This window comes from Aethina tumida, chromosome 4 (genome assembly GCF_024364675.1).
Source record: "Aethina tumida isolate Nest 87 chromosome 4, icAetTumi1.1, whole genome shotgun sequence".
NCBI classification, from domain to species: domain Eukaryota; kingdom Metazoa; phylum Arthropoda; class Insecta; order Coleoptera; family Nitidulidae; genus Aethina; species Aethina tumida.
Window position 1 is genome coordinate 12356054 of NC_065438.1, and position 14183 is coordinate 12370236.

A 14183-nucleotide genomic window follows, 5' to 3' on the forward strand; every position below is an offset into this window, starting at 1 on the left:
TCAATTAGAGATCTTCTTCAGAAAGAGAGATAACTTTTAAAAGATATTTAAAAAAATATATATTACTTAAAATATTTTTCTTTATATATTTAATATTCTAATACTAATTACTAATTTTTACAAATCTATTGTAGTATAAGTGACAATTTACCCAATAATGGGAATCTCTTACTGTCTCTGTCGTGCATGATGTCTCCCTCAAAATTCAGACGAATTAAACGCTTTTTACTGTATGTTTTGTCTTCTAAAACATGATTTAATTTAATTATACCTGAAAAATCTGTTCATTTTTACAAGTCTATCTTACAATATATTATAGGTACAGCCTGAAATATATCTGTAATTTATAGGAAAAAATAATTTTGTATATTAATTATTATATACAGAAAAATTTTATCTTATCTACTAAACCATATAGTCCAAACATTTCTTCATGTGATATTTAATTATTTTGGCAATTGAAATACAATTCAAACTTGTAGAATCTTGACAAAAATTATTAACTATATTCTGATTAGCTATTATTTGTAAGCAAAACGATTAGATTGGTAAATTAAAAAAAGAATTAAGATAAGATAAGTTTAATTTAAAACTGACATATTTATTATAAATATTTAGATATTCCATTCGTTAGTATCAAAATATTTGAGAGCATTTCTGTTCCATTTAATATCTAAAGAATATGAGTATTATTATTATATTATATTAATAGTTATTAATCACAACTACAATTACTATACTTTAAAATATTAAAAATTAGTTTCATCATTTAGCTTTCTTTTAGATTTAAGAATATTACACATAGTGCTATGAGAAATAAATAAGTGCTATGTTAATGAACGTCTTAATTAAGTCAGACAATTATCCAAATCATTTCTCAACGATCTCAAATTATTGCGTCTGTAAAATATCAATCTATACATGGATGTTGTCCATTTGGTTATCTTAAATTATCTTGAACACAAGTGTACGTGTGTGTGTGAGTAACTCTTAGATCAATCCTAAGATTTATTAAAACCATTTCCACATTCATTCATAACACGATGTTAATAAAGATTGCGATAATATTCATTGTCGTGCACAGACTGTCGCCGATTTTATTTATCTCCATCATGAAGTCCATTCTTGTTTGGTGGAACATAACGATTCTAACTTCAGGAAACTGAGAAAAATCCCGATACAGTTAAAAGCACCACAAAACTGAATGAATAAAATCAAACAATTATTCGATGTAATAACTCCACGGTCGAGTTTACGTTAAAATTGGCTTAATGCATTTGCAAAATACGTACACGAAACAAATATGACACAATTGCATTAATCCTTTCGCCAATATTCCGATTTAAATAGAAAATAAATTGGTTTCGATAATCAATTCACAATAATTACGGGCGTATTGTGGACGAATTTTTAATTTGCCATACCGAATTGAGGTTTGAATTATGTGTCTCATTATGATCCAGCATGACGCCTAGATGCAATTTATGACTCGCAACAACTACCATGGATATTTTTGCTGTATTGATTGCATATTTAGAAATTGGAAGTATTAAGTTTACATAAAAATTTCGAATACTATCGGATCAATAAGTAACGGGGAAATTGAACATAATTTAATACACAAACAAATAATTATCTAACTATTTGATTGTGCGTTACCCAACCAAATTAATAACTGATTTATGGATAAATGAGTTATTAAAAATAATAAATTTATAAAAAATTAACATAAAACAAAAACAAATGTGGTAATCTAAGCATATAACACCTTAACAAATTCGGTGGTTTGCGCAACAGCCAATTAATTTAAAAGCACGTTTACATTGATTGATTTGTTTAGATCTAAAGGCGGAATAACAATTATAACAAATTTTATTTCGGCCCAATGTAGAACTAAAATCAAATGGAAAAGGTCATGTCCCGTTCACATTAAAATATTTCAATTTACACGACACTCGGTTACTTAGTTTTATTTAGTTGCATTAAAAATTTCGAAACGCCATTATTATATTATACTGATGCGCTACTAAATGCACCATAAAAAAATGTACTTTCGTAATGGAATTAATGATTCGTTGATTTTTTTTATTATTTTATTGCATATCATCATAAAACTAATAACGACCGCGTTTATAATTATAGTTAGATTCTTATTTCGAAAGATTGTGGTTGTATAATATTCTGTGATATGAAAAGTGTAAAAATCGACGTGATTTATTGTTGTACCATTTATTATAGAACTTTTATGATATAAAATTATTAAAGAATGTTTTGATTGGTATAAGAAATATTACTCATACAATCTGCTTGTGTGGTAAATTATCCTAAATTTAATCACAAGTAAATTTATGATAATGAAAAATGAATATGGTTTTTGATCATTATTATTGTGATCCGAATTTTCTGAATTTGTAATATAAAAATTTGGATAAATCATCAAAATTTTAAACTTTAACTTTTGAATGACATATAACCCCGAAACCAATAATAAATAAATATGTAATTAATTAATTTCATTTCAGTAACAATCTCTCATTTTTTTATAAAATTATTAAATAATGTTCTGATTGGTGCATGAAATATTTCTCATAGAATCTGCTTGTGTGGTAAATTATCCTAAATTTAATCACAAATAAATTTTTTGACTATGAAAAATGAATAGGAATTTTGATCATTATTATTATTATTCAAATTTTCTGAATTTGTAATAAAAAAATTTGGCTAAATCATCAAAATTTTTAAATTTTTAAATAATTATCAGTGAAAATTCAAAAAATAACAGACACAATATATGACAACTCTTGAATGACATATAACCCCGAAACCAATAGTAATTAAATATGTAATTAATTAATTTCATTTCAATAATAATCTCTCAATTTTTTTTATAAAATTATTAAATAATGTTTTGATTGGTATATGAAATATTTCTCATAGAATCTGCTTGTGTGGTAAATTATCCTAAATTTAATCACAAGTAAATTTTATGACAATGAAAAATGAATAGGGATTTTGATCATTATTTTTATGATCTAAATTTTCTGAATTTGTAATACAAAAATTTTAATAATAATTTAATCACCAAATTTTCAAATTTTTGAATAATTATCTGTGAAAATTCAAAAAATAATAGACACAATATATGACAACTTTTGACTAACCCTAAATATAACACATATGTAATTAATTCATTTCAGTAATAATCTATCAATTTTAATTAAAAAATATCAACTGAAAATGATCTGTAGGGTCAGAGAAGACTTTCATACAGTATGGTTTTAATGAGAAATATATTAATTAAATATTTTTATATATTAGTCTTTTAAAAATAAATTTTAAATTCCTTTATAGGAAAAAGTAGTTTGTATTTGTGATTCATTTATTTATTATTTATTATCATCATTATTTATCATAATTAATTTAGTATGAAATTGAAGTAATTATCTGTTAATTTTGAATTTAATAATCCAGCAATATCAATTGAAGATTGATTGTAAAATATTTTATTAATACACCTGAAGCATGTCTATAGTTTATAGGAAAAAGTAATTTAAGCTTTTGGTTCATTTATAAGTAAATATATTTAAATTAATTTCATATAAAATAGAAGTAACATTCTGTTATTTTTGAATTAATAATTCAAGAGTTGAAAATTTTTTTTAGAAATGAAAAGAATTTTTAAAATCATTGATTTTTATTGGGGGAGGACATTTATAGGGTGCGTTTAGATATAAATTAAAATATATTTTTATATATTTAGTCTTTTAAAACATAAACTTTAAGTTATTATTGTTTAACTAAATTATAAGTTTTATGTACTTTATGTCAGAAACAATTGTAATTTAAATTAATATGCATGCTTGAAGATTAATAAAAAAGAACAAAGACGTCAAACACATTTTGTATTATTTTACAGCAAAAAATTATTAATGTATATTAAAATTTTCGTTCAACCATTAGAAAAAGGATTCATGCAACGAATTTCAACAAAAAGTTCATTATTGAGACAAGTTGGTTCCACATAAATTGAGTAAGAATAATAAATTAGACGTTTGAGAATTACCAATTATTTTCTGATTACAATCATGCTGGAATGCTGGATTTATAATCTCGACGTCGGCGACGCCAACTTGGCGTCCACGTTCACGCTGTCATCTGTTTAATTTCGTTTGTTTTGTCGGGATTGTAATAGGATTACGACAATTTGTTGATACCATTTTTATATGAACAAAACTAAAGAACGATAACCGTTATTGGGAAGTTGGCGCGCGAATTACTAATTGGCGATTTCATTGGCATTGTTGCCAACCTTATTTATTTTTTGCCATACCAACTTCAGACAAATAACTTAACTAAATACACTACAGTTTATATTATCATAACCTCAAATCGTTTGTGTTTCAAATATGTATTTAAATTCGAAAATCATCGGATATATCTTAAATTCGTTGTCACGTGACCCAATAGTGAATTCTGGTTGGCTGGCGCGTAGGACAAACGATCAAAACAATTGAACACCGTCAAGTTTATTTTGAAACCGGCACTAACGAAGAAATTAAGTGGTACATCATGCAAAATTCTCATGCAACATGTTTGGTCATTAAACTGCGATGAATCAACATTTAGAATGAAGTTTCGAGTAAATTGAATAAGAATTATAAATTAGACGTTTGAGAATTGTTAATTACTGTTCCCATTCGTACATGTGACGAAAAATGGCTTGATTACAATAATTCTTTCCACATTAGACAATGGGTTGAAGCTGGTATACCTAGTGGAACAGTATTTGAGTCTTAACTCGAGAAGATGGAATTTTGACTATATACCAGGTTTAGCAGCTTCATTAAAAAGAAATAATTGGAAATTTTCAAACGCCTAATTTTATTATTCTTACTTAACTTAACTTAACTAGGTTAATTAACTGATGGTTAATTTACTGTAGTTTAATGATTGGTATACCTCAGAACATATAGCACGAAAATTTTGTACTTTATATGGCAGGTTTAAGAATGACTTTGATGTTAAGTGGTAGTAATCAGTATTGATAGTTTGGAGTCTTAGTAGGTAGACATAATTTAAAATTCCACGTGCAGTTCAACATGCAGTCATCAAAAACTTTCTTCTTTCTTCAACACATTGCCCAAATGTAAAAGCGGCACCAATAAAAGGGTAAGAAAATAATTGACAATTCCCAAACGCCTAATTTATTATTCTTACTCAATTTATGTAGAACCAACTTGTTACACGAAACCACATTCTAATGGTTGTTTCATCGCAGTTTAATGAAAGGCATCCTCCTAAACATGTTGCACGAGAATTTTGCACGATATATGTCTTAATTTCTTCGTTGATGCAATTTTACATCTTCAACCCATTGCCCTGTCTGAAGAGAAAATAATTGGCAATTCTCAAACGCCTAATTTATTATTCTTACTCAATTTTTGTGGAACCAATAATCAACTTTTTGATGAAATTCATTACATAAAGCCTCTTCCTAATGGTTTGACTTTTTTATAAATTTTCAAGCAGGTGTATTAATTTAAATTACAATTGTTTCTGAGAAGTACATAAAATTCGATTTCTTTTAATTTCTCATAATCATGATAAAGTTATCTTTAACTCATTGTTCTTTTCTTTAAATCACGGGGATTAAACGCATATTAATTCAAAACAAAATTGTTTCTGGGAAGTGCATGAAATTCGATTTTTTTTGTTGTTAAATTCCTCAAATTATCACGATTAGGTTGTCCCCAGTGGGAAAATAAGTTGCATTGTAATCGTTGCGAGATCTAAAATAATACGGATTCCATTCTAAAACACGAGGTAAAATGATATGTCCGCTCGGTGCGTTATTTATTTTTCTCCGGTTACGACCAAAAGAATTCGTTAATTAAATAGTATGTTCGCTGCGCGCCTAATTGTCTTAGGTACTTTTTGTGATGCTGGACACTGGAATAGATTTTTTATAATTACCAGATACTGTGGGAAATGCTGTCTGACATTTTCGTGGTGAATAAATAATTTTTATTACCCAACGTACACAACGCTTCTTAAAATGATAATTATAAAAATGTTTAATTAGTTATGTGCTTCTCTTTATAATTATTCCTAGAATTAAGCAGGTGATTTCGGTGCGGTTACGGGCGAATTTCAGAGCGGATGAATTTTTATTAGTCTTGGCTTAATTGCTTAAGTGAATATTATGCAAATGCATTAATGTTGAACTGTTAAAACTAATTCATAGACAAACTTTTACCACAACAATTCAGGAGGAAATTAATGAATTTGAAAGTCTTAATTTTAGCCAAAATATGTGTTAATAGGCAAAATGTTTGCAATTTATTGTAATTTTATTAATTATAATTAGGTGTTTCTTAAACAAAGTGACATAATTTCCTATAAAAAAAATTGTAGGCTGGCTAACTGATTTTAATTGCCTGTGACAGCAATTAAAATCAACAGTTATTACTAATAGTGTTTCTATTAAATTACCGAAAATGTCTCAAGGGGTAACAATTAACTGAAGAAATTAACACTGCTAATTTATAAGTGTAGATTTGATCTGATATGATAGATTATGTTATTAGTAAATTCATATCAAGAGTAATTAGTCAAGATTTCACTAATTATAAATCGTAAAGATTTTGTGAAAAATTTTAATTAATGATATCATTATTTAAATTAGTAGTTTTAATGTCAAATAATTGTTTAAATATTGTTAAATCCTGAATGCGTAATATGTAATATAATCTGGTCTTCATCAGCTCAACGAAAATTTATTTATTTAAAATAAATTATTACGTAATTAAATTAAATTTTGAAATTTAGTTAATTAAATTTGATATCTTACATAATTATGCAACAATTAACATAATATACGTTGTGTTCTCCCAAATTTTGTTTTAAAATAAATAAAATTAAAATAATAATTTATAAAAAATATAATTTAATAAGTTATATTAACTATTTTAATATTTTTTTGAATTTTGAAATTCATTTAAATAATCTTGGCAACTTAAATTATTATACATTAATTAAAGTAATATATAAATGAGTTAATTAATGTTGTAGTTATGCTAAATTTACTTTTAAATTAGGTATTAATCAATTACATAAAAGTAAAGTATTATTGTATTAAAAAATATTATTTATTTATTTATTAAGTTGCTCAATTAATTTTGAAATGCTAAATTATTATGTCATTTAAACTAATATGTAAGTAATTTTATTAATGTGATCTCAATATTATTTTTAAATTAGGTATTAATCAAATAAAATTTTAATAATAATAAGTTTTATTAAAATTTAATATTAATTATATTAATATTGTTTAAAATTTATTTAATTAATTTGACAAATATTAAATTATTATATATTAATTAAAATACTATATATAATTTTATCTTAAATTTCTCTTTAAATTAGGGATTAACATAAAATTAAAATAATTTATATAATTAATTTGGACATCTTAAATAATATATATTAATTAAAAATAATGTATAATTTAATTTAATAAATGTTATCTCAAATTTATTTTTAAATTAAATATTAATTAATTAAATAAAATAAAAATAATAATTTATTAAAAAATACAATTTTAACTATATTTATATTTTGTGTATTTTGAAATTTATTTAATTAATTTTGGCATTTTAATAAAAATAAATTAATTAACTAAATATCTCTCAAATTTCTGTTTATAAAATTTTAGAATCAAGTATATGATTTGTTGTTAATATTCCAGAGGTCGATATTGTTCACAAATGTAATACAGGTTCCTATAACGAGAAAGAAGAAATAAATAAATCATTTTACAGATATCTGTATTAACTTTTATGGTTTTGCCGCCAGGTGGGGTTGTAAACTAAAATTTTAATTTTAAATTCTTTGCCAAAGTTAATATTATATTTTCTTAAGATTTAAATCTAATGTAGTATGTATCTAAATTATAATAAAATAACAAAAATACGGTATAATGGCTTTATTTAACGTTTTATGGCCACAAATGGCAGTGCCGAACTTATTTACCTAGATGATTAACAATTTATACACCAAAATATTGCCTAAATGTATAAAAATAACAAAGAAAGTGCTCGTTTTACAAAGTAGTCTACCACATTCCGAATGAAAGCGAAAAATACCTAAACAATTTGAAGACTAGTTACATTCACATTCTACACTGAAACACATAATATTACTTTTGAACTTTTTCGGTTACATCATTACAATACGATGAGACCCTGGCACTGTTATGTACTTTTGAAATAGTTACAATTATTATTTAAAAAACAGTCTTTAAACAGCAAATCTGCTAACTTCGATAATATTAATTATTGTGTAATGCAATTAAACATTCCTTAAAACACATGTAACAGTGTCGGGTTCAAAGCACTTTACTATGATACTTAAACGAACAAACAATATACTGTAATGGTATATTTCGCTAAACTCAAATTCCATCAAACCTATATCAAAAAAATTTTGATCCAACATTTCCGATTTCAGTACCCTATTCTCTGTATCCAAAAATAAAAATAACGAAGACTCCGCTTCGGTACGACGTTAAGGCTACATTGAAGTCTGGGCTATTTTTTTTAATAATCGTTTTTGGACGCAACTTTTATTTTAATACGATGTGGCGATACGTTTATTCCTGTTTGATACCGTTGGTGGTCGCTTCAATTTTTTCGGCTTCGCGTTTCTGCACTTGATAGTAGACGACCAGTCTTCCGCACAGCATGAAGAGGAAGACCAGTGCGGGGGCCGTCCGCTCCAGGTGATCGTTCACCATGTAATGGGAGTACACAGCCATCAGCGTCAGTACTAGGAGGCATATGTTGGCACCGTTTTTAATTTTTGCTGTTAAAAATACACGAAATTAATTATTAATTGTTAAATAATAATTAAAAAAAATTTTATGTAGTATTTTGTCCGGCTTTTTAAAATTATATAAAAAATAATTGAAACAAAAATAAATAAATAAAAAAATAGTACCAGGTAGTACGTTTCAAAATAAATTTTTCAAAAGTATTATGGCCAATACTGTATATATATACCAATCGAAAAGCGTTTGATCCGACTGAATTTTGAGAGAGATATCATGCACAACAGAGACAGTAACAGTCTACAAATTTCTCCATAGTGGGTATCTTTTACTGTCTCTGTCAACCATGATGTCTTTCTCAACATTCTGTAGGATCAAAGGCTTTCCAATCGGTATTATTTGGGATAACAATTTTAATAATTAATTAAAATTTTGTGTAGTTATTTATATTTTGTGTGTGTATTTAACAATTTTGAAATGATAATTAACATGAAAGTATCAAGATCTAAATATTGTTCATATCACTAATAGCTTATGATATTTCCAAAGAATAGTTTACAATGTTTATTAATAAATATGAAGCAACACAAGCAATTGAAAATACAAAAGGAAAACATCCCAATAAAAAACAATTTCTTTTATGGACAGACAAATTGAAAAAATCAGTAAACGACATCTTTTTTAACATCTAGGTAAATAAAAAATGAATAAATTGGGTCATTAAAAAGAATAAGACTAAAAGTTTTCACAGAAATGTATTAATTATTTTAAATTTGTGTCCCAGATAGACTAGAATAACTTTGAGACATGGTGGACGTATACAGAGACATCAAGAGAGATTTAATCGGACCTTTTATCAACAACAATTTACTAATTTCATGGATTTTTATGAATGATAGTAATACGAAGCTGCATACAAAGTTGTTCAAAGTTGAATAAAAGATAAACATGTTGAGTTTCTTCTTGAAAACTTGTGCAATTTCGATTAAAGCAACAAAAAGCATCAACTTTAGATGAATTGTGGTTATTAATTGAGGAGTCATGAAATTCAGTGTCGACCATTGTCAATATTTCATTGAATCTTAACCACACCGTTTACAGATGGTTAGAATGAAAAAAGGATACCCAGGCACATTTCACATTAATTTTATTTAAGATTTGATTTAAGTAGAAATTATTTTGATTTAACTACAAAATAAATATTGGAAGAAAGGATATAATGTAATTATTTTGATTCCATTTAATTAGGGGAGTGTGTTACCTAATTAACGTTAATATAGTCCTCGAGACACCACCCTATATGTAATTATTAATTTAGTTTAATTTTGTTAATAATTAGATGACTGATAACTTAAATATTGTAGAGCTCACAGTGTTTCTTGTTAAAAATAGTAAACTCGAATGGTTTTTATCAACTGTAAACATTTACTATGGTAGCTTGTAAGCCCTTGAATGTGATTTACCTTAACAAACTATATTGGGATTTTAATCTTGTAAACAATACGACTGGTTTTATTATAAAAGTTTGTAATGTATGTGGCTTCTGTTGCCAAAACTTTTAATAAAATAAATTACGGTTGTTACTGAATTTTATTGAGCAATTAAGTTTTATTACAATAAATAAATTGGCTATGTTCAAAAATATCTCGATTTAAACAAAATCTGCATCCAATTTCATTAAAATATTCATTTAATTTTGAACGTATTGTTTAAATTTATTGATTCAGGCCACGTCAGAAACCTTATAAACATTTCGTAACTAACGTAACTCATACGTTGGACGGGAAAGTAATCAATCACCATTTTAAAAATGAACTTCATGACGTTAATATCAACTCTACCTTATAAAACATAAAAATAAATTTTTATGAAGGATGTATGCAAAAAATTTATTATCTTTTATGATATTTTTACAAATTAAATCAGTCAACATTATTTCTGAATGTGACAGCAAAAATTTGGCACAGCATCTATTTATAAAAGACACCGGTTCAAACACGTGCCGCATCGCATATCCGTCTTCGTTTTAACGGAAACGACAATCTCATAAAAAGTGTTAAAGTATGGCTAAAAAAATATTTAGCAAACTAGACTAAATATTAAATGTAAATAGGCTGAAGCAATTATATGCGTAACATCATTGGAATGGACTAAAAATAAATTACCGAAATTTTGACCGCCACCTAAATTTTGTCAATGTTAGATAAAAATAAATTTCAGAAAATTGTACACGTAGGAATGATATTTTGCGCAGGTTAATTTTAGATTATTATTACAATTTCATGAGATCAGTTCGATTTTAATGGACCATGTTAATCGGCCGTATAAACACATTTGCGGTCCGATTTATTTCAATTGGTAAATTTTAATGAGAATGACTTTAAGTGTATATAATTGGTTTAATATGGTAATACAGTGTTTCTAAAATAGAAGCATTTCATATTTTTTGCACAATACAAAATAAAAGGTACTCCTAATTAATTTTGATTATCTCAGCTCCATTTTTATTAATGCATAAATTTATTCTTTTTTGATGAAAATATTGTGAGATCCAGTCCAGTCACACACATATCAATATATTTAGAATTTGTGTACAGGATTTTAATGGTATTTACTTTTACAAATACAATACCTAATTCATTTTGTATTGTTCAAATGTTAATTCTGAAATATCTGAGAAATGGCTGGGATAAGTACTTTTTTTAAATTGTGCAAAAATAAAATATAAACATTGTAAAAGGAAATACAGGGGAACCCCCTGAATAAGTGAGCAGCAATACTATCTGAACTATTTGATCTCCTATTTTAGAAACTTCTTCTATTTTGTCGAATTATTTATTAATTTAATATTTAAGTTTACATTACTGAAACAAATTGTTTTGTTAGCCATTCTAACTCTAAAGTACAAGGAAAAGCTTTCAAAATAAGTGCTCTTATAAATTAAACCTTTTCTATTTTAAGTAGGTATTAATACATGTCCAGATGCAGCCAGAAAAATTATATTTATAAATTTATTTCCCATGCACCACTATTATTTCTTTTCTGTACAATTTTTATTAGAAATTCAAAAAATTTACCTCTCAGAATTAAACATATTTGTATTTTTTTGTTTAATTTAATTCAACGAGATTTAAATAATAAATAAATCACTCACATGTTGGTATGAATGCCATTGCAACTCCACATATTATCTCTAAGGCTCCGATGGTTCGTCGATACCATTTCGATGGTATCTTGAAGTTCAACGTTTCGGCGAAGGGAAATACTTTCGCATATTTCACGTACTCCTTTCTCTGTAACAGTAAAACAGATTTTAATTATTTTTCAAAGCCATTTTCAACAATTCAACACGTATGCAGGAATGTAAGTAAATCTTTCTGCAGTAAAATAAAGATATATCAAATGTATATTTAGATAGTGGCGTTAATGTTTCAACAATTTCTATCAAGATTATTTTTTCATGAATCACCATTTGTAATCAAATATTTACCAGTTTATTTTGAATTGTTATTTGAAAAATGTATATTTGTCAGACAAGTAAATAAAAAAAATGTACAAAGGTGGCCAGAAAAATATGACAAAATTTAAAAACAAGATATTTCATAAAAAGATTTAATCCAAATTTTTTTATGAATATATTAGTGATATTTGTGTATGTTTTTAATTAATAAGATGATAATATTTTTTATATATTAGAGATATTTGTGTTTTTAATAATAATTTAGTTAGAAGTAGAATTTATATTATTGGATTATTCGATAATAAATTTAAAATTAAACATTTTTTAAGATATTTCATAAAAGGATTTAATCTAAATTTTTTATGAAATATATTTTTTATATATTATAGATATTTGTGTATGTTTTTAATAATATTTTAATTAGAAATAGTATTTATATTATTGGATTGTTCGATAATAAATTTAAAATCAAACATTTTTTAAGATATTTCATAAAAGGATTTAATACAAATTTTTTAATGAAATATGTATTTTTTATATATTAGAAATATTTGTGTATGTTTTAATAATATTTTAGTTAGAAGTAGGATTTATATATAATAAATTCAGTTTCAAAGTGAAGAAAGAATCACTGCACTCCAGAGAAGAGAAAAATAATAATTAACATAAAACGTTAAGGTCTAAATGTTTATTAGCAAATATGAAACGAAACACTCAATTTAAAATACAATAAAAAAATGTCCTTACAAAAAAATAACTCCTTTTATTGACAAACAAATTGGAAAAATTAAGAATTAGGTACAAAATATTTAATTGCATTTCTTAATTAACATTAAGATAGTAATGTGGGCTCTTTCTCTGACCATCACTGTAGTTTATAATTGTAATACTCCACTTAAATTTAACAATAATTAAGTACTGTCTAAAATACTCATTTTACCTAAAATAAGAGGATATACAATTTAGTATAATGGTACACAGAGATGGGGAGCAAAACAAAAGCCCAAAGATCAATGCCCCAAAACTCTTCTAGGCCAAATGCGCAAGGGCCTGATAAATTCTATTTTCAAAATAAATAGATGTAATATCTCCTTCAGATTTGGCACAAAACAACCTTATTTATTTAAGCCCCCATAAATAATATTCTTTATGATTTTCAATAGAGCTCGTGTCAAGGATTAAAGCAGACACCTAAATATAATCTTAAACATAAATGTTAAGTGAATATAATATATTCGATTGGAAGTGACGTGGAGACGCGTACCTACCGTTCACAATGAAACATTTACACGTTTTAAAAATATTTGCAACAACCTAGACAGGCAAAGCGCCAAAAAATGCGAACGCCGCGTTTATTGTGTAACGAAAATCGCAAAATTAAAACGGCAGTAAATTGTACCTACCAGATCTTTGTGCAGGTCCTTCGAAATGTAATTGGATATTTTGAGGAGTCCCACGAATATGAAAAACAGTCCTAACAGCACGGAAAGCGATCGCAACACAATCGAACCCATCGTTTTTGTATTTTCGCTTTTTGTTTTAATTTATTGTATCGTGTTGGCGTGTTAACGTTGGTTATTAGTCGATTCGTTATTCGTTTTAATTTATTGACACTTATTTACACATTGTTTATCTTTGTTATTTTGGTTTTTCAGTTCACGATCTGCCCATTTTGACTGTGGCGACGCTTCAAACAAAATCAATATTAGCGCCTAGACGTACAGACTGTCCTAAAAATATCGCGACGCGTCCTACTATACGCATTGAAAATATAGTTGCCTCCGTCACTGGCGTCGTTTTCAAAACCTTGTACAATTGTTATACATTTATACAAATAGCGCCGAGGCTCATTTCACTTTTCTTTTAGATGTTCTGTGATCTGAGTACATCAGTGTC

General features: G+C 26.2%; 1 protein-coding gene across 1 annotated transcript; it reads right to left on the reverse strand.

Moving 5' to 3' along the window:
- Window positions 1-7969: 7969 nt before the first annotated feature.
- Window positions 7970-13990, reverse strand: LOC109601525 (novel acetylcholine receptor chaperone). The gene is made up of 3 exons (XM_020017769.2): window positions 13691-13990; window positions 11982-12120; window positions 7970-8862 (listed from the first exon to the last, which is right to left on the reverse strand). The coding sequence occupies exons 1-3, from the start codon at window positions 13799-13801 to the stop codon at window positions 8651-8653; spliced, it is 462 nt and encodes a 153-aa protein (XP_019873328.1). The 5' UTR covers window positions 13802-13990; the 3' UTR covers window positions 7970-8650.
- Between the last annotated feature and the right edge of the window lie 193 nt (window positions 13991-14183).

Coding starts and splice junctions, on each gene's coding strand:
- LOC109601525 (XM_020017769.2), bottom strand. CDS start 13,801: ATGGGTTCGATTGTGTTGCGATCGCTTTCCGTGCTGTTAGGACTGTTT. Junction 12,121..13,690: donor AGGACCTGCACAAAGATCTG/GTAGGTACAATT, acceptor TTACTGTTACAG/AGAAAGGAGTACGTGAAATA. Junction 8,863..11,981: donor AATGGCATTCATACCAACAT/GTGAGTGATTTA, acceptor TATTTTTAACAG/CAAAAATTAAAAACGGTGCC.